The sequence below is a fragment of the Narcine bancroftii genome, chromosome 1 (genome assembly GCF_036971445.1).
Source record: "Narcine bancroftii isolate sNarBan1 chromosome 1, sNarBan1.hap1, whole genome shotgun sequence".
Lineage (NCBI taxonomy): Eukaryota > Metazoa > Chordata > Chondrichthyes > Torpediniformes > Narcinidae > Narcine > Narcine bancroftii.
In genome coordinates, this window is record NC_091469.1 from 108970037 (window position 1) to 108991971 (window position 21935).

A 21935-nucleotide genomic window follows, 5' to 3' on the forward strand; every position below is an offset into this window, starting at 1 on the left:
AAGGAGTCAGCTTCCTAGGTAGTCTTCCTGCAGGTACAAAGGTTTCCCCCCTGCAGTAGGCTCGTGGTTGATTCATCACATTCACCCCCTTAAAATAAGTACTGGGGGGTGGTGGTTTATGGGATGGTGCTGGATGATATTTACAAATTCAGGCGGTCTGGCGGCCATCTGAGCCTCTGGGACCGTCGCAGGGTTGGGACCGTCGCAGGGTTGGCTCCTTGTCAAAAGTCGGTGAGGGCAGGATTGACTGAAGGTCAGCTGGGCAGATGGTGGTGTGGGCAGGGTGGTGTCTGTCAGTGGCAGAACACTGCCACGATCACCTGGGCCTCCTTTTCTATGGCAGAGTGCCTGAGCTCTGACCCATGGATAATCCCAGAGAAGAAGGCCATTGGGAGTCATAGGAGAAGAGCAGCAGGCACCTGCGGAGGGCCTTGAGCAGGTGGGGGAGGGGCAGTTCCATTAGAGGGTGCATGCATTCGTTGACCATGTCGGCTATTCTAGGTAGAAGATAGGCATCCAGCTGGATGTACTGGTTGATGGTCTGACTATAGTCGATGACCATCCTTGGTTTGTTGCCCCCTTTTACTACCAGGACCTGGGCTTTCCAGGGGTTGGTTCTAGGCTCTATGATACTCTCTGCCTCACTTCTGCTTTGATGAAAGCCCTGTCGGCTGCACAATAGCGCTTGCTTTTGGCAGCTTGGCTTGCAATCTGGCATCAGGTAGTTGAAGAGGGATGGAGGGGAGATCTGCAGGGTGAGGCTTTGGAGGAGGCACTGGAAGTCCAGCCCTATGATGACTGGAGCACAAGCTGGGGCATGAGCAGGAACCTGAACCCTCTATGTTTCCCCACCCACTGTCAGATCTGCTGAGCAGCACCCGAGTGCCGTGATGGAGCAATCCTGGGCAGCGAAGGCAATGGAAAAGTTTGTGGGGTAGATTTTAAATTTTAGCATTCAGGCCACATTTGGGTGCACGAAGGTCTCAGTACTACTACTATCGAACATGCATTTTATTACCTTTCCATCGACAGTGATCATCGAGCGCCCAAGTCCATGGGGAATGCCCCTCTTTAATGTGGTGGATGGTAGCTGATAGCTGTGGTGAGTAGCAGCTGGTGGCTTCCTTTTGGGACATGGGATGCACAATTGAGTACACACCCATGTTGGCTACATCGTCCCTTTTCCAAGGTAAATGCATTGTGGCAGTTGGGGGCCAGTTGGCCCAAGATGGTGGCATCCAGTGGGTGCACATGTCATCAGTGCAGTTGGGCGATCTGTCCGGAAGTAAGGCCAGATATTAAATGATCGATGTGAGTGGACATGACGTCTTCAGTGCGGGCGGAAATCGACCCGTGGAAAATGTGGTGCCCAAGGCGGGTGACTGGGCTGGAAATGACGTCGGCGGTGAGAGTGGAAGTGGCGGGGCAAGTAATGGTGTCACCCAGTCCTCACACTTGGCGGCATTTGGGAGGGCTTCCAGCTGGTTGCGGAGTGCTGCAGCACTCCTGATGGGCCTGGAAAGGCACACCTTGGTGAAGTGGCCTTTCTATCTACATCGGGAGCAATGCGAGTTCCTCACTGGACAGTCTTTGCTGGACCACCTGTCTGACCTACACCAGGACCCGCAGTACTTACAGGGGCGAGCTATGCTGGCAGCTGCGATCATCTCCTCCATGTAGGCATCGGCCAGGCAGAAGGGAGTTGGGCATCGAAGACCTCTGCATGATGGGCTGCAGCCTCCAGGGTGCGGACTACCTCCATTGTCCTGTTAAGTGAGGCAATGTTTTCCTCCAGCAGCTTCTGTCAGGCATTCCTCGATCGTAGCCCTTGCACACAGGCATCCCGGATCAGTCACCCTGGACTCAGCCAGGCATGGGTGGGATAGCTCACGCAGGGCCCCAAGATAGGCATCTGCTGTCTCAGCTGGCTGCTGGACCCTGATGCTGTGCAGATACTGGGAGTAGACTACATTCATTGGGGGATTGTACATGCTCTCCAGGATGGCCATTTCAGGTTTATAGTCCGTGCAGTTTCTGATGGCTTGGAAATGGCATAGGCCCAGCTTGGTATGGAGCACAATGAGTTGCTTTTGGTTGGTGTTGATCACTTCAGTCTGTGTCTGTATGATTACCTCAATTGCATGCTTCCAGATCTTGAAATGTGCCTGGGCATCTGGGTGTTGGGGGGGTCGATCTCCAGGCTTCCGATTGTCAGAAGCTTCTTCATGGTCTCTCTTTAAATTTTGAATGGATTAAATTGTGGTGCCCTGTGGTGCAGCAAGCAAACACAAACTCAGAAAAGACTGTACAACAGGCTTTAATCCATTCAAAGTCTGTACACCAGTTTCAGTCCTGATGGTGTCCCAATGGTGATTGGCCCAGGAGTGGTCAGCTCGGGTTTATATTCAGGTCAGTTGATTGACAGGTCGCCAGGTGGAGTCAGTTTCCGAGGTGGTCTTCATGCAGGTACAAAGTTGAACCACCACAATATATATATATATAAAATATAGATACAATAGTGCATGAAAAATAAGGCAGTGTCTTTGTTTCATTGGTCATTCAGGAATCTGATGGCAGGGGGAAGAAGCTGTCCTTGTCCCACTGAGTGCTTGTTTTTAGGCTCTTGCACCTTTTCCCCGAAGGTAGCAGAGTGGAGAGGGCATGATCTGGGAGGAGGGGGTCTTTGAGGTTAGAGGCTTCTTTTTTAAGGCACCTCCTCATGTAGGTGTCCTTGATGGAGTGAAGTCTGGTGCCTGTGATGTCGCAGGCTGAGTTAACAATGCTCTGGAATTTTTTTCTTGTTCTGAAATTTGGCACTTCTATACCAGACAGTGATGCAACCAGCCAGAATGCTCTCCATATTACACCTGTAGAAGTTTTTGAGAGTCTTCGGTGACATACCTAATCTCCTCAAGTACCTCACAAAGCATAGCTGCTGGCGAGCCTCCTTTGTGATTGCATCAACATGGAGACTTCAGGAGAGATCCTTGGAGATATTGACTTGCAGGAATGTGAAGTTCTTGACCCTCTCCACTACTGAGCCTTCGATGAAAACTAAGGCATGTTCCCCTGACTGCCTCATGGTCCAAATCATCTCCTTGGTTTTACTAACGTTGAATGCAAGGTTGTTGATGTGACACCACTCAAAGATATAACTTTAGAACAGAGATGAGGAGGAATTTCTTCAGCTAGACGGTGGTGAATCTGTGGAATTCATTGCCACGTCCTTTTTACACAAAGACTCCGCAACACTGCTTTTTTACACTGATCCAAACAACACTGGCATAATACTGCCTCAATGAGTTAACATACACGCCGGTCAGCAACATTGCTTTCTACACAATAATGGCGGGTGAACTTGAGGTGCTTATGCTAGCCATGAAGATATATGGCACTCTTCAAACACTAGTAAAGTTTCAGTGCATCGTATTTATCTTGTTGATGTGTCCAATGCATAATAACAGGATCAAACTTTAATTTATTACTATTAACTTAACCCCTTCTAATTTTAAGTGCACGTGTATGTAATGTGTATATGTTCAGGAATGTTTTTTGCTTTAATGATCTAATCATTCACTTCTTGCTCCCCCAAGTTCACTGGTATCATGCAATTCTTATACTGATTCCCTCCGATCAGTCACTTCAGTGTCTTACCAAAGAAAGACAAACCCCATCATTGGTTTTCCAAATGATAACCTCTTCTTCCAGGTCACCACAGAGTTCCTCTTGTTTCCCTTATTTCAGGAGAAACGCTCTTGCCAGCCATTTCCTCTTGTAAGGACAACAAGGGTTTTCAACAGGTTGAACTCAGAACTCACAACCCGTCTTCAAAATGGGTTTTTTAACAAGCTGCCAGCTTGTCATTTTGCAGCCTCCAAAAGCTACTGCAGAACTGACTTCCCCCTCTCTCGCTCCAAAGAATCACATTTGTTTCACTCTCTGCAAAACCACATGGTCCCTCTTAGAACATCAAACAGCAGCCAGACAGATTGCTGGCACATGAATCTGTTCCGAGCCTGGATATCTGTTGCTTTAAAGACAATAGTCTATTTATTCCACAATATAATTGGACACTTTGAAGATGAGGGGGTAGGCTCCGTGAGAAGCCAGAGGAGATGAGTGAAATATTATTATTTTTTCTTCAGTGTTCACTAATGAAAAGAATATTGAGCCAGATGAAGTGAAGAAATATGGTAGGGAGCTCATGGATAATATAAGAATTAATGAGGAGGTAGTGTTGGCTATATTGAAAAAGATCAAGGTAGATAAATCTCCAGGTCCTGACAAAATATTCCCTAGATGCCTGAGGGAGATTAGTGAACAAATAGTGGGGGCATTGACAGAAATATTTAAAATGTCACTGGCCACGGGGGAAATGCTGGAGGATTGGAGGGTAGCTCATGTGTTCCACTGTTCAAAAAGGATCCAAAAGTAAACCTGCTAATTATAAGCCTGCAAGTTTGACATCAGTGGTGGGTAAATTAATGGAAAGTTTATTTAGAGATGGTATTTGCAACTATTTGGAAAGACAGGGATTGATTTGGAGTAGTCAACATGGTTTTGTACATGGTAGATAATGTCTAACAAATCTTATAGATTTTTTTGAGGAGGTTACTAAAAAGGTTGATGAGGCGAAGGTGGTAGATGTTGTCTATTTGAACTTCAGTAAGGCTTTTGAAAGGTTCCCCATAAGAGGATAGCAAGGAAGGTAGAAGCATTAAGTATTAATGATGAAGTAGTAAAATGGATTCATCAATGGTTGGATGGGAGATGCCAGAAAGTAGTGATAGAAAATTGTTTGCTGAATTTGGAGGCCGGTGTTGAGTGGAGTGCTTTAGGGATTGATACTGGGTCCACTCTGTTTGTCAAATTAATGATCTAGATGATGGGGTGGCAAATTGGATAAGTAAATTTGCAGATGATACCAAGGTTGGCAGTGCTGTGGACAGTGAGGAAGATTATCAAAGCTTACAGGGTGATATAGGACAGTTAGAAGAGTGGGCTGAAAGATGGCAGATGGAGTTTAATACTGATAAATGTGAAGTGCTACATTTTGGTAGGACTAATCAAAATAGGACGTATACATTAAATGGTAGATAATTGAGGATTGCAGTTGAACAAAGGGATTTAGGAGTCATGCTTGCAAAATACATGTTTAACAATATGCGATGATCACATGCTCCTTTGCAGTTGTTTCCATCACAGTATGTGTAATAATCTCAATTCTGTGTGTATAATTTTGTATTTGAAAGCTTTTTCTTCTTTGGCTTGGCCTCGCGGACGAAGATTTATGGAGGGGTAATGTCCACATCAGCTGCAGGCTGGTTTGTGGCTGACAAGTCCGATGCGGGACAGGCAGACACGGTTGCAGCGGTTGCAATTGGTTGGTTGGGGTTGGGTGTTGGGTTTTTCTTCCTTTGTCTTTTGACAGTGAGGTGGGCTCTGTGGTCTTCTTCAAAGGAGGTTGCTGCCTGCCGAACTGTGAGGTGCCAAGATGCATGGTTTGAGGCGATATCAGCCCACTGGTGATGGTCAATGTGGCAGGCACCAAGAGCTTTCTTTAGGCAGTCCTTGTACCTCTTCTTTGGTGCACCTCTGTCTCGGTGGCCAGTGGAGAGCTCACCATATAACACGATCAGTTGGATCTTCAGCAGCGTGGATTCGATGCTGTCAGCCTCTGCCATCTCGATTACTTCGATGTTGGAGATGAAGTCTCTCCAATGAATGTTGAGAATGGAGTGGAGACAACGCTGGTGGAAGCGTTCTAGGAGCCGTACATGATGTCGGTAAAGGACCCATGATTTGGAGCCGAACAGGAGTGTGGATATGACAATGGCTCTGTATACGCTAATCTTTGTGAGGTTTTTCATTGGTTGTTTTTCCATACTCTTTTGTGTAGTCTTCCAAAGGCGCTATTTGCCTTGGCGAGTCTGTTGTCTATCTCGTTGTCGATCCTTTCATCTGATGAAAGCACAATACAGTAAAACCCCCGGTTTTATGGGGTTTGGTAGATCCGGATGTGAATTTTCCAGTTGCTTGAGATTGTATGTTGTATGATTGGCAAACAGACTGCTAGAGGTGTCAATTTTAAACATTTGTATTTTTTAACAATTTATTTTCTGAGATTTTTTTTTGCCAGTTGTTTGGAGCTGCCGGTTGCTTGAATTCTGGATAACGGGGATTTTATTGCATATGCAGATAATTTCTCAATCATTCGTGAATAATTTCAAGTCTTTAAAGATGTGCATTAATTCTGCTAGATAAAAAATCTGCAAAAAACGTTTAATTGAAGCACACTGAAAGTTTTAAATTTGCCTCAATGGATTTGAAAAATGGATTTAGAACTAATGAGTTTACATGGGAAGGAACTTAGAAACGTGAACATCAACTTAAAAGGTTGCATAAAAATTTGTGTTTTAGTTAATACTCATTACAGTTTCCTGAAGTTAATAAGTACAGCATTTTAAAAATAATTATTATTTTGATTTTGTTATGTCTAAGAAAACACTCCTTTGCTGGCTGGCATATATGGTTGATAAATGGTGAAACAAATTTCCTTCTTTCTATACAACATTGGAAATTTCAGATAAGCTTTGGCCCTCCCCCCAGTTTAAACCAGTTTAAAAATATTATTGTAAATATAATAGCAGAGATCTATTTTATTCTGACCTCCAATAGAATCAAAGTCTTCCAAAAATAAAAATGACTATGTCAGGAATCACAAGCCTTTCAGCCAGTGGAGAACTTCTGAAGTGAAAATTGTGTTGTTAATTAGGAATTCTGGCAGCCAATTTAAACATAGAAACTTTCACAAACATCATTCTGATGATAACCAGTTTATTAGTTTTTGTCTGAAGGATAAATATTGTCCAGAACACCTCTGCTCTTTTTTGAAATAGTCCCATGTCATCTAACTGCATCAGAAAAGCAAAACCTTTGACTGGGCCCCACTCTCAGAACTGCACTGAAATGCTCACATTTATTGTTTTGCCAAATGTTTTGGAGTGTGACTTGAATCTAGAACTTTTCAACTCAGTCCCAAGTGAGCCACATTAAAATCACATTACAAAATATTGGTCATCAAATTTTAGAAGGCCCATTCACCCTGGTTAAGAAGAAGAAGAATGGGACCATTGCCTGAAGAGGGTGCACAATATCAGTGAACCGGTGCGGACTCAAAAGGCCAACTTGGCCTGTTTCCGATCTGTAAATGGTTATATGGTTATATATGTGGATAGGGTGGTGAAGAGGCATTTAGTATGTTGGCTTTCATATATCAGGATATTGAATACAGGAATTGGGATGTTATGTTGAAATTGTATAAGGCATTGGTGAGGCCAAATTTGGAATATTGTGTGCAATTTTGGTCTCTGAATTACAGGAAGGATATAAACAGTATAGAGAGAGTGCAGAGGAGGTTTACAAGAATATTGCCGGGGTTTCAGTGTTTGAATCATAGGGAACGGTTGAATAGGCTGGGACTTTATTCCCTGGAGCATAGAAGGTTGAGGTGTGATTTGCTAGAGGTATTCAAAATTATATGGGAGATGGATAGAGTTAATGTGGATAGGCTTTTTCCACTGAGAGTGGGAGAGATTCAAACAAGAGGACATGGATTGAGAGTAAAGGGGATAAGTTTAAGGGAAACTTAAGGGGGAATTTCTTTACACAAAGGGTGTTGGTGTTATGGAATGAACTTCCGGCAGTGGTGGGAGAAGCAAGATTGATATTAATATTCAAGGAAAGGTTGGATTGGTATATGGACGGGAGAGGTGTGGAGGGTTATGGGTCAAATGCAGGTCAGTGGGACTAGGTGGGAGAAGATGTTCGACACAGACTAGTAGGGCCAAACTGGCCTGTTTCTGTGTTGCAAATGGTTATATGGTTATCAGTCCAATTAACACCTACTTGTGAAGTCTCCACAGGCATTCTTCAAAGTTTCTGTAAAGTCACTCTGGACATGAAGTCTCTGCTCATTAGCTCTTGCATTTCAAATGAGATTTTTTTGTGAAATGTTAATGTTTATGTGTGAAGTGACCTATGATAAACCCCCACAATCGATCTCTTTTAAAGACATAGTTATATATAATATAAAACATAATATAACCCATAACACAGGCAATTCAAGATCTTCACAGACCATAAACCATTGACCTTGGCTTTCAACAAAGTGTCTGACTCGTGGTTGGGCAGCAACAGTAACATCTCTCATGTGTGTCTGAATTCACCATGCACATCCAACACATCATGGGAATGACCAATGTGATGACCGAAGCATTCCTACACCCCCCCCTCCCCCACCGTGATTGAGCCCATCCAGGCCCTGTCCCAGGGAATAGACTCTTTTGCCCTAATCAAGGCACAGCAGGATCATGGCCTACAGAACAGCAGTGTTCAGCCTCAGGCTGGAGGATGTTGCCATCGATCCTGGCAACCAGATGCTCCACTGCAACATCTCCACCAGTAAACTCCACTCCATCGTGCTGGCAGTGTGGAGGCAGCAGGTCTTCAACGTGGTGCACAATCTGGCATATCCAGCCATCAGGACTTCTGTTAAAATGGTAGTACAGCCTCCAGAACCAGGTCAGTCAGTGGGCCGAGACCTGCACACTCTGCCAGATGTTCAAGGTGCACATGCACAGCAAGGTGCCCCCCAGACTTTCGAGCCAGCCAAACACCTCTGCAATGGCCATATGAGAGGCCGCAAAAAGTAAATTAGGCACAACGGGTCGACATGTGAGCTGTATATTGGCAGTAAGGAAGAGACTTTCACAATCGACCACCTCAAACCATCACACCTGGACATTAGCCAACCGCAGCCCCCACGTCACAGAGTTAGGCCATTGAGGGTGTTGAACAGTGCTCCAATTGCCGGTTCTGGGGGGTGGGTATCGTGTAGTGGCTCGCTAAATGGGACGCAACCAGGTACATAACATGGCCGATGATCGCGGCGACCAAGCAGACCCCATGGGGGCCATCGACCTTCATCCCTGGTGACCACCTGCATGGGGGGGGGGGGAACAGTGAGCAATGGTGGAAACTCCACCCAGTGGAAGATCGACACTGCTGTGATGTCACTCCCAATGTCAGCAACGAAGAGTGAATATAAGCTGAGCTGCCAGTGCAATAAATCAGTCTTCAACTTCAATTTCTCGTGCTTGTCTTCTTTCTACACTTCGCATAGAAAAACTGGATATCAACCCCCAATGCCCTGAAGCTCCACCCACTTCAAGATCTGGAAGCATGTGATAGGGGCGATCATCCGCACTCAGGTTGAGATCATCAATTCAGACCAAAAGAAACTCATGATACTGCTCACAAAACTGGGCCCGTTCGCACTCCAGGTGAGTGCATCGAGTATGAACTGGCAATGGCTGTTCTGGAAAACATCTACCATCCCCCAGTGAATGTATTCTACTCCAGGTACCTGCTTAGCATCAGACTACAACAACTGGGTGAGACAGTAGAGGATTACTTTGGGGCACTGCGTGAACTGGCATGCCCATGCATGACCGAGACCAGGGTGATCTCTGTGGAAGTGGAGCGACTTATCCGGGATGCGTGTGTGCGAGGTCTGTGATTGAGGGCGACCCAGCAGCAGAGACTACTGGAAGAAAGCAATGCTTCCGTCGCGAGGATCATTGATGTGGTTTGTTCTCTGGAAGCTGCAGCTCACCATGCAGAAGCCTTCGATGTTCACCTGCCACCTCCCCTCACTGGCTGATGCAGATGACCACCACCACTAAGTGACCCTACTGTGGAGAAGCGATCGCCGCTTCTAATGACCGGGACCTGCTGTGGGTCTGACGGATGCTCACGAAAGATGTGGTAAGAAAGGCCTCTTTGCCAAAGTGTGCCTCACCAAACCTGTCGGGAGCACTGCGGCCCTCTATGACCAGTTGGAAGCCCCCTCAGCCCTCTGGGCTCCTCCAGGTGCGATTATCGGCCAGCGCTATTGCTGAACCCTGGTGACGTCACTTCTGACTCAGCTGTCAAACCATGCTGCCGCCATGTGCTCCCCAGGGGCTCCTCCATCTTGGACCAGCCGACTTCCGCCCGCTCCAAACACATCACTTCCATCCCACCGACCCAGCAATGTGGTCAACATGTGCATGCACAAACAGCTCCAAGTAGCGCACTCATCGTATGCTATGCCAGCACACGCTACATACCAGATAATGATGCCTGCACCTACTAACTGCTACTCGCCATCAGCTTGGAGCAGTGACTCAGACCCCGAGTTGGTTCTAGCGTCCACCACACTGTTTGACAACATCCCCCGTGGACTTGAGTGCTCAATGATGGGCATCACAGTTAACGGGAAGGTAATAAAATGTCTGTTCGATAGTGGTAGTACTGAGATCTTTGTGCACCCGTACGTGGTCCATACGCTGGTGCTCAAAGTACACCCAGTGAACTTTTCTATTGCTTTTGCATCCCAGGACCACTCTATTACAGCGCTGGGATGCTGTTCTGTAAATTTAACTGTGGGAGGGGAACCATACAAAGGTTTCAGGCTCCTAGTCATGCCAAAGCTTTGTGCCCCAGTTTTGCTGGGACTAGATTTCCAGTGCCCTCTAGCATTTGGTAGCCCACTCCCCCAACTCACCATCCACAATGCCAAACCTAGCAACCACTCTGCCCCACCTGTGGACTGTCCACCCTACAGGTATCCCTTCCCTCCCTCTTCAACCAGCTGATGCCAGACTACAAGCCCATTGCAGCTAAGAGCAGGCGTTACTGTGCAGCCAACCGGGCCTTCATGAAGGCTGAGGTGCAACAGCTTCTGGCGGAAGGGGTAATAGAGTCCAACACTAGCCCCTAGCGAGCCAAGGTCCTGGTGGTCAAAGGGAGCAGTAAACCAAGGATGGTCATTGATTATAGTCAGACCGTCAACCAGTACATCCAGCTAGATGCCTACTCATTACCGCATATTGCTGACATGGTCAACGAGATAGTCCAGTACAGGGTTTTCTCCACCATTAATCTAAAGTCAGCCTATCTTCAGCTCCCCATCTATGCCCAGGATAAGCCCTATACTGCGTTTGAGGCTGACAGGCACCTTTACCAGTTCCGCCGAGTCCATTTTGGGTCACAAATGGAGTCTCTGTGTTCCAGAAGGAGATGGATCATATTGTAGACATAATTTAAGAGTGATTTCCCATACCTGGACAATGTCACTATCTGTAGCCATGACCACGATGTTAACCTGGAGAAGTTCCTCCGGACGGCCGAAGCATTAAATCTCACCTACAACAGGAAGAAGTGCATGTTCATCACCACCCACCTCAACATCCTTGGGTGCATCGTGGAACATGGTGTCTTCGGTCTCAACCCCAAATGCATGCACCCTCTGATGGAACTTTCCCTTCCCACACATTCAGAGCCCTGTCCAAGTGTCTAGGGCTGTTTTCTTACTATTCCCAGTAGATCCCCCAGTTCTCAAATAAGGTCTGCCCATTGGCCCTAGCCACCACCTTTCCCCTCCCCGCTGAGGCGCGTGTCCTTCTCCCGCATCAAAAAGGATATCACCAACATCACAATACATGCCATGGATGAAAACACCCTATTCCAGGTGGGGTGCGATGCCTCTGATGTTGTCCTCGCTGCCACCCTCAACCAAGGGGGTGGACCCATGGCCTTTTTCTCCCGAACCCTCCATGGGTCAGAGCTCGGGCACTCCTCCATCAAAAGGAGGCCCAGGTGATCGAGGAAGCAGTCTGCCACTGCCGTCACTATCTGGCAGGCATGTAGTTCACCCTCCTCACAGACCAGCGCACGATGGCGTTCATGTTCAGCACCACCCACAGAACCAAGATCAAAAATGACAAGATCTTGCACTGGAGAGTTGAGCTGGCCACGTTCAGCTATGACATTCAGTATAGTCTGGGGAAGCTCAGTGACTCCTCTGATGCCCTTGTAGCGGGCTAAGTGACTACGTGGTTAAACAGACCCAATTGCCACCCCAGTCGTCCAACACAAAATGACATGGGCCCCCCTTCCCTTCCAAGGAGAAGCCCGCAGTTGGTGACGTGTTGTCTGGGGTATGGTGCTGCTTTCATGTTGCATGCTGCTGGATGGAAGTAACACTGTGATGCCCTGATGTCACTTCCTAAGGCCAGCCCAGCCCTCGCAGGAAATGGGCAGTCTCCCAGAGCAGCACAAGGATTCAAAATAAAGTTCAGTTACTGGTTCCCCTCGTGCTGGGTGAATGTCTCTCATTTTGGTAGTGCTGCCATTAGCAGACACTACAGTGGTGACCCCAACAGTTCCAATGTCTTTGGAACCCACCTCGAGTGCAATAGAATGCAGGATGCTACTACTGCCACAGTAGCAACAGCTGTGACCAATGCTACATTTGCTGCCCTTCTGGAATTCCAGGAATTGGTTACAACTGGACAAGTCACAGTTCCAGATCAGAGCATTGTCTCGGAGAACACCAAGTTCTGGTAGTCGTCAGTGCCCTGGACGCCGCTACCGCAGCAAAAGTATGCTCTTTCGTGGAAAATCCTCTTGATCTTAAGTATGAACAACTCTGGCATTTCCTCCTCGATTCTCTGGAACTCAGCCGGCATGAGTATGCAAGGCCTAGGTGAAAGGAACCCCTCTGAACTAATGCATGAAATGGTGGCTTCAGCGGACGGACACACAAACTGTTTCTTGTTTGAGGCCCTGTTTCTCTCCAAGCTACCGATGCACGTTTCATCGGCAATATCAGACGTGGATTTCAATGCCCCACATCTGATAGCCAAGGAAGCAGACAGACTTTTCCGCACCCTGCAACATGTGCAACCAATCTACACCATCGGAGCCGCCAGTTCAGCTCCCCACCGGGTCCTCTAAAAGTAGCTGTGGCTTAGCTGCAACATAATGAGCACTGACAAAAAGTGCAGTTACTGTTTCTACCACTGCAGATGGGACTGAAGCTCCCGGCGATATGTCCCTCCATACGTACCCCAACGCCAAGTCAACAATGGTGGCAGGACACTGGCAGGCTGGCCACTGATAGTGGCCTTGGCAGTTGGCACACATAAAGGCCTCCTCTACCTCAAGGGTCAGCAAACTAGGGATTTCCTAGTTGACATGGGTGCAGAGATAAGCCTCATTCGCTGTCGTATTTTGAACTCAAACACAATTCCAAGGGCTTACCCCTACAGGCAGCCAACGGTTCCTCCATTCCGAGTTTCGGCACCCACCTGGTCACAATCCACGCCGCGGACATGGTTTTCCACTGTAAATGTACGATTGTGTCCGTGGAACAAGCCTTACTCAGAGCAGATTTCCTCCGGGTACATGAACTCCTGGTAGACATGAACAGATGGCGTTTGGTCAATGCTACCACGTTCCAGTCATACCCCCTTACTCTATGGCAATGTTCCTTTCTACCGTTAGGATTCCATGTTCTGGACCCATCTTCTTGCCACATATGGGTCACTGATGGCACCCAACTTCCACGACACTAAACCACCACATGGCATGGAGCACTGGACCTCCAACATTTGCATAGTCACGGCATTTCCCGCAGGACAAAGTCCTCCAAGCTAAGTCTGAGTCTGCTGGTATGGAGGAGTTAGGTGTCATTCATTATTCAAACAGCCCCTGGGCATCCCCGCTGCACATGGTCCAGGAGAACTCTTGTGGTTGGCGTCCACGTGGTGATTACAGGCGACTCAATCACACCACCATCCCAGATAGATACCTCATCGCTTATTTCACCACGAGGCTGCAGGGCTGCTGGACTTTTCAAAGGTGGATCTTGTTAAAGGGTATCACCAGATTCTGGTGCATCCCAACAACATCCCGAAAATGGTGATTATTACATCTTTTGGTCTTTTTGAGTTAATTCGGATGCCTTTTGGACTAAAGGATGCAGCCCAGACATTTCAGCGTCTCATAGACATGGTTGGCAGAGACCTTGATTTCATTTTCATCTACCTGGATAACATTCTCATCACCAACCCTAACGCCTACACACACAGGATGCACCTGACTCGCTTTTTCGACAGGTTGCTGGAGTTTGGACTCAGGGTGAACCCGGATAAATCCCAGTTTGGCCTGGTAACTATCAATTTCCTGGGACACCGTGTCATATGAGGGTGCCACACTGTTGCTGGGTAAGGTAGTGTAGAGCTCGTCGAAAGAATCGAAGACTTGTTGATCTAAACCAAGGCTTTTATTAGCAAAAGACAGGAGCTCTTCACAGGTGGCCGACCAGTCCGGAATTATCCGACTTGGCTAGGGACACAATCCTTTAAGGCCCAGACAATAGGCGTGGCTTAGCTCTCAGCCAATCGCTGTAAGCACAGTCTAGATACAGTAACTATATACACTATGTACATTGGTGATAGATCTGTACTATCATATTCACCCCTTCTTGGAGAACTGACCCTGGGAAAAAAAACAAAAAAACGAGGGAGAGAACGAAAGGAAGGGTAGGTTAATGACTGTAGCGGTCAAGGGGTCTGACCATCTGGCATGACCGCCGTGGTGCCGGGATTGGGGTCGCTGGAGTGGTGTCACCAGCGGGCTCGTTGGGTGCGACCGTTCCTTCGCTCAATTCCACAGTCGTGTTGTCGGCAGGGTGGCCCGGGTCGTTGGGGTGCTGTTGGTCCTCTGTTGCGGCACAGGGCCTGGGGAATAAAGAGTTGGTGAAGGTTGGGTTGGGGGGGTTTGCTGGGTCTACCGCGTCCTGAGCTAGGTCCCGCACCGAAACAGTGTCCTCCCGCCCGTCTGGGAACTCAACGTAGGCGTAATGTGGGTTCGCGTGGAGTAGAGTCACTCGGTTGACCAAGGGGTCGTTCTTTGAGTGCCGGACGTGGGGTCGCAAAAGGACGGGGCCAGGGATGGTGAGCCATGCCGGTACAGTGGTTCCTGATTCGGATTTCCTCGGGAAAAGGAACATCCTTTCGTGGGGGGTGGCATTTGTTGCGGTACATAGGAGGGAGCGGATGGAGTGTAAGGCACTAGTGAGAACCTCCTGCCAGTGAGAGGTGGGGAGACCTTTAGACCGGAGAGCCAGTGTGACCGCTCTCCATATGGTGGCATTCTCCCTCTCGACCTGCTCGTTACCACGTGGGTTATAGCTGGTGGTCCTTCTTGAAGCGACATCACACTCCAGAAGGTACTGTTGCAGCTCTGCGCTCATGAATAAGAACCCCCTATCACTGTGGATGGAATTGGGGTACCCGAAAATGGTGAAAATACTGTGAAGGGCCTGTATCACTGAGGTGGCAGTGGTGTCTGGGCAGGGCACAGCGAACGAGAAGCAGGAGTACTCGTCGATAGCCGTAAGGATGTAGTTATTACGGTTGGTCGACGGTAGGGGCCCCTTAAAGTCTACGCTAAGACATTCGAAGGGGCGGGTGGCTTTGATAACGTGGGAGTTATCCGGACGGAAGAAGTGGGGCTTGCATTCAGCGCACACCGAACAGGCTCGGGTCATGGAGCGGATCTCCTCGACTGTGTAGGGTAGGTTGCGCGCCTTCACAAAGTGGGCAAACCTAGTGACCCCTGGATGACAGAGCACCTCATGGAGTTTCTGTAGTCTGTCCATCTGTATGCTGGCGTATGTCCCCCTGGAGAGCGCGTCAGGCAGGTCGTTGAGCTTGCCAGGCCGGTACAGGATGTCATAGTTAAAGGTGGAGAGTTCGATTCTCCATCTGGCGATTTTGTCGTTCTTTTTTATCTTACCACGCTGGGTGTTGCTGAACATGAAGGAGATCGCGCGTTGATCAGTCAACAGTGTAAAGCGCCTCCCAGCGAGGTAATGTCTCCAACGACGCATCGCTTCAACTATGGCCTGGGCCGCCTCCTCGATCGAGGAGTGTCTACTCGCTGGACCCTGGAGGGTTCTGGAGAAGGCTACAGGCCGACCAGCCTGGTTCAAGGTGGCTGCCAGGGCGAAGTCGGATGCATCGCTCTCAACTTGAAACGGGACAGACTCATCGATCGCATGCAACGTCGCAGCGGCGATGTCGGATTTGATTCGATCGAAAGCCGCTCTGGCTTTGGTCAAGAGGGGAAAGGAGGTGGTCTTGATAAGAGGACGCGCCTTGTCGGCGTAGTGTGGAACCCATTGGGCGTAATACGAGAAAAGACCCAGGCAGCGTTTGAGTGCTTTCTGGGTATTGGGGGGGGGTACGTCTATTAGGGGACGCATGCGGTCAGGATCTGGCATGACTATCCCGTTCTCCACCACGCAACCTAGAATAGCGAGTCGTGTGGTCCGGAAGACACACTTGTCCAAATTGTAAGTCAGGTTCAGCCGACGGGCAGTTTGAACAAATTTGTCTAGGTTGGTGTCGTGGTCCTGCGTGTCGTGGCCGCAGATGGTGATATTGTCCAGATACGGGAAGGTAGCGGTTAGCCTGTTCTGGTCCACCATCTGGTCCATTTCCCGCTGGAAGACCGTGACACCATTTGTGACCCCGAATGGTACCCTGAGAAATTGATACAGCCGCCCATTCGCTTCAAAGGCCATGAATGGTCGGTCCTCACAGTGGATCGGGAGCTGGTGGTAGGCCGAACGTAGGTCAATGGTGGAGAATATGCGGTATTGGGCGATTTGGTTCACCACATCCGTGATGCGTGGCAGGGGGTACGCATCCAGGAGCGTGAAGCGGTTAATGGTCTGGCTATAGTCGACCACCATCCGTAGCTTTTCCCCGTTATTGACAACCACCACCTGGGTTCTCCAGGGACTTGAACTGGGTTCGATGATGCCCTCATCTAACAATCTACGCACCTCACTCCTAATGAATTGCCTGTTTTCGTAACTATATTTCCAACTTTAGGTGGCCACAGGCTTCCAGCCAGGGGTGAGGTTTGCGAAGAGTGCTGGCGGGGCAATCCGGAGTGTGGAAAGGCCGCAGGGATTGGCCCCGGGCACGGGGGCGGGTTGCTCGGGGCACAGGGGCGGCGGCAGCAGCAGCAGCAGTGGTAACGTCCACCCCGGGGGCGTCTGTGGCGGCGGCAGCAGCGGTTGCCACAGTCGGAACCGAGGCCGGGTCGAGTGTTCCGCACGGGGGTGAGAGGCGGGCCAACACCATGGTTGCGAGGATGGGCTGCCCCTTCCGGGTTCGGCGTCTCCGTGACGTCAGGCGTTGCCGTGCAGGGGAGCCCTCTCTCTCATTGGACGAGAGCTCTGGGGAAGAAGAGTTTGAATGGGATAGTGGCGATTGGGCTTCACACGAGGCACTGTGTTTACCGGCGGCCATTTAAAACCTACAGACTACAGCAAAGTGGCTCTTTTTAAGGCACTTCTGGCACCTGGCTTTTCTTGCTGGGCACTGGGACCTGCTGTGCTTGTCCCTCCCGCAGAAATAACCTTTTGGGTTCGCACGGGGCTGTGTAGCAGCAGCCGACAGGCCGTCAGTATCTCGGGGGGTGGTAGGGTAGAAGGGCACTCTACTCACATCTGAACGTGGGATCCAGTCCCTAGAGAACTCGGTGAACTTTAAGGCTGCATCCTCCATTGTGATTGCAATCCGGGCCACGTCCTCTAGTTTTTCTACCCCTTGCTCGAGCAAGCCCAGCCTCACTTCGTTCGATCGGAGCCCGGCCACATAGGCATCCCGGACGAGATCGTTTGTGATCTCGGCAGCAGTTTTGTCCACACAGTTACAGTCCTTGCCCAATGCCTTTAATACTTGTAAATATGCCCTGCTGGACTCGCCGGGCCGTTGCTTCCTCGATGCAAGCACGAGCTGGGCATGAACTCTGTTCACCGGTGGATCATACAGTTCTTTCAGTACATTTATGGCTGCGGTGTAAGTGGTCTCATCCTGGATGTTCTCGTAGACTCTCAAGGACACCATAGACAGCAATGCTGTTAGACGCTGGTTATCCTCCTCCACCTCAGTGAATCTCAGGAAGTTTACAAAGTTCAGCAGCCAGAATTTAAAGGCTTTGAAGGCTGTAGCTGACTGTGGGTCGATATCAAGTTTTTCTGGTCGAGTTAAACGCTCCATCCCTTTCAAAAAAAATTCTTTTTGCTAATAAAATTGTAGAGCTCGTCGAAAGAATCAAAGACTTGTTGATTCAAACCAAGGCTTTTATTAGCAAAAGATAGGAGCTCTTCACAGGTGGCCGACCAGTCCGGAATGATCCGACCTGGCTAGGGACACAATCCTTTAAGGCCCAGACAATAGGCGTGGCTTAGCTCTCAGCCAATTGCTGTAAGCACAGTCTAGATACAGTAACTATATACACTATGTACATTGGTGATAGATCTGTACTATCACAGGTAGAAACCATCCAATGTTTTCCTAGGCCGAGCACAATCAAGGGCCTACAGGAATTCCTAGGGATGGTGAACTTTTATCATCGTTTCTACTTGGGAGCAACTATCCTCATGCAACCCCTATTTGACATCATCAAACTTGGCAACATGGCACTCCAGTGGACACATGAAGCCACTGAAGCATTCCAGGCCACCAAAGCAGTTCTAGTGGAGGCCACATCTTTGGATCATCTAGACTCTTCCTCCCCCTGGCCCTTATATCATTGGACAGAATGGTCAGTGGTGCTGGAGCAGTGGGTTGATGAACAGTGGTGCCTCCTGGCTTTCTTCAGCAAACATCTCTGGATACATTGCCCTGTACCTGGCAATATGACATTTCCAGTACATGTTAGAAGGAAGGGTTTTTTGTCACCTACACAGACCACAAACCACTCACCCATGCACTCGACAAAGTTTCGGATCCAAAGTCGGTGAGGCAACAATGACACCTCTCCTACATTTCTGAGTATACAACCGACATTCACCACATCACAGGCAAATCCAACATGGTGGCTGATGCGTTGTCCAGCACTCAGGAGGGTTCAATGTTGCTCAGCTGGCCAAAGACCAAGTCCAGGCCTACTGGAACGCCATCAACAGCCTGAAGGTTAGCGATTCTGTCCTTCACCAGGGACCCTGACTTTATAGTGTGACATGTCCACAAGTTTCCCCAGACCCATCCTACCTGCGATCTGGCGATGGCGGGTGTTCGACCAAATGCACGGCCTGTCAAGTCGTCCCATGAGGTCCATGATCTGCCTCCTGTCTGACAGGTCCATGTGGCATGGCCTCTGCCATGATGAAACCCTATGGGTTAAGGCTTGATTGGACTGCCAATGCACCAAAGTGCACCAGAGTTTTGACCCAGCGAAGCACCAATTTGACCATATGAACATGGATATTTTCGTCCTAATCCCCGTGAGCCAAAGTATGCAGTATTTGTTTACAGTAATCGACCATTTTACCCATTGGCTGGAAGCGATACCCCTGCACACATGCGACACAGAGTCTTGCGCCAGAGCTTTCTTGTCCATTTGGGTCACATGCTTGGGTGTCCTGACCTACATCACCTTGGATTGAGGGGCCCAGTTCAGTCCTCGCTCTGGGCCAACCTAGCCAAGTTCTGTGGCAGCCAGTTACACCAGGTCATGGACTACCATCCTCAGTCAAATGGCCTCATCGAACGTTTCCACCACCATCTGAAAGCAACCCTGAAAGCTCAACTACAAGGCCCAAATTGGATGGACAAACTCCCATGGGTGCTGTAACAAATTCACACGGCACCAAAAGAAGATCTGCCAGCATCATCAGCCGAGATGGTGATGGCTTCCCACGTCCAATCCCAGGGAACTTTCACTTCAACCCTCTCAACCCACAACCCAGTGCTCTAGATGTCCTCCAGCGACTGAGTGAATAAACGGGTAGACAGAAACCTCTGCCACCTTCCCGACACAGCTCTCCATCCTGCCATGTCCTGGTGAACCTACAGTTCACCGAATTAATTTTTATTTGGAAAAGACAGCAAAGGACACCCCTGCAATGCCCCTATGAAGGCCCATTCAAAGTGTTGCAGCGCGATGGTGTCGTTTTCACCTTGGACATTGGCGGGCTGCAAGACATGCATTGACCACCTCTAGGCAGTGCATCTGGACTCAGACTAGCCCACCCTGGACCTCAGGTCAAACACAGATGCCGCCTGCCCAAAGACAGTATGGTAACTTGCTTAAAGGGTGGCAGTGATTCTGAGTGGGGGGGGAATGGGGTGGTGGTGTAGCGGGCCAAGTGACCGCACCATTAGATGGGCCAAATCGCTGCCCTAGTCATCCAACACAAGGTGGCACGGGCCCCCCTTCCCTTCCCAGGAGAAGCCCATGCTTGGCAACATGCGTCGCCTGGGGGACAGCACCCCTCCTGTGTTGTGTGCCACTGGACGGGGAGTGATGATGTGATGCACTGATGTCACTTCCTAAGGCCAGCATGCCCCTCGCAGGAAGTGGATGATCTTCCCAAGTAGTGCGAATACTCAAAATAAAGTTCAGTGCTGTGTGGACATCTCTCATTTCAATAACGCTACTGTTAGCAGACACTACACCCTGTCCTGGACCTGCGCCAGTGCACAGTCCAAATGACTTCAGACGCCACCTGAGTGTCAAGCGCCTGAACCATTTTGTGAAATCTCAAAATTTCCCCTTCACTGTCCAGGAAGTTTGGACCATGGCTGAGTCCCTACTAGATCTGTGCAGAGTGCAAACTCCACTTCTTCCACCCAGCACAGGCCCACATCATTTTAAGGCCATTTGGGCCTTCGAGCAACTCAACTTAAGGGCCACTACCTTCCATGAACGAAAACATCTATTCCCTCTCGTTTATAGATGAATACTCCTGTTTCCCGTCGTCATCCTTTGCCCCGATACCTCCACCACCTCTGTTATCAAGGCAATGGTATAGATTTTTACCATGTTCTGATACCAAGTATTCATCCACAGTGACTGGGGTGGGGTCTAGCTTCATGAATGAAGAGCTGCACCAGTACTTGGCTATGCGAAGCATTGCATCTAGTCGCACAACTGGCTACAACCCCAGTGGAAGTGGGCAGGTAGAACATGAGAATGGGGTAAACTGGAAGGCAGACCTTAGGTCGAAAGGATGGTCCTCTAACTACTGGTAGGAGGCCCTTCCTAAGGCGCTCTATGCCATATGGTCACTCTTATGTTTGGCTACCAACCAGACCCCTCACAAACACCTCTTTTCTTTCCCCAGGAAATCGGTGATGGGAGTTTTACTGCCAGCATGGCTGATATCTCCAGGCCCAATTCTCCTCCCGTAGACACATGAGAACTCACAAATCTGACCCTCTGGTTGAGTAGGTGTACCTTCTCCATGCCAACCCACATTACACCTACATTGTGTACCCCAATGGATGTGAGGATACCATCTCGACTCTGGACATGGCATGAGCAGGAGCCCAGCCTTCCCCACCCCGGGCACCTCGGCATCTCCAGAACCCTTCTGGAGCTGACACCTTTCCCCTGCCCACCATCAGCCATGGGACCCTGCTGCCCGCAGACCCACCCCAGACCTACTCCCTCCCACTGCCATGCAGTACCCCGTCTGTACTGCCAGACACCCTGAGGTCACCCCTGACCCAGCCAACCTTCAAGCAGCCCTGTCCCCACCAACCATTGAGCAGGAGCCTATCCTGCGACAGTCCCAAAGCCAACGGTGATCACCAGATCGCCTGAATTTGTAACTCTGTAAATATGTTTTTCTCTCCCAACTACTCTGTATCTAGCGGTCACTAAGCATGAAGACGTGGTGGACACTGTTTTTCTCCACCCCAGGGACTCATTTCAAGAAGGGAGTGAATGCAGTAATACAATTACTAAACTGTCGGTGACTGCCTGCATTTGTTTGCATTCCTACCTGCCTACTAAAGGGGGCAACCCACTGTACCTGCAGGGAAGTAACCTTGGATGCTGGCTCTTCCTACTCCCATATAAAGGCTCACGCCGGCCCTTGTGTAGGAGGTAGAACACATGGTGTCAGAAGGGATTCTGAATATTGTGTGTAAGGTTTAATCTAATTAAAGCCTGTAGTACAGCCTTCGTAGTTTGAGCTTTGCAGCACATCACAATAGTCCAAACATATTAATAGT

General features: G+C 49.1%; 1 protein-coding gene across 1 annotated transcript; it reads right to left on the reverse strand.

The window, feature by feature from the left end:
• Positions 1 to 14236: 14236 nt before the first annotated feature.
• Positions 14237 to 18087, reverse strand: LOC138742053 (uncharacterized). Its single transcript, XM_069896278.1, has 2 exons — positions 17415 to 18087; positions 14237 to 14630 (listed from the first exon to the last, which is right to left on the reverse strand). Exons 1-2 carry the CDS (start codon positions 17967 to 17969, stop codon positions 14517 to 14519), a joined length of 669 nt encoding a protein of 222 aa, XP_069752379.1. The 5' UTR covers positions 17970 to 18087; the 3' UTR covers positions 14237 to 14516.
• Between the last annotated feature and the right edge of the window lie 3848 nt (positions 18088 to 21935).

What these genes read in the sequence shown, in the direction of transcription:
- LOC138742053 (XM_069896278.1), bottom strand. Translation starts at nt 17,969, where the DNA reads ATGGAGCGTTTAACTCGACCAGAAAAACTTGATATCGACCCACAGTCA. An exon ending in ACTGGATCCCACGTTCAGAT is followed by an intron (nt 14,631 to 17,414) that starts GTGAGTAGAGTG and finishes TTTATTCCCCAG; the next exon opens with GCCCTGTGCCGCAACAGAGG.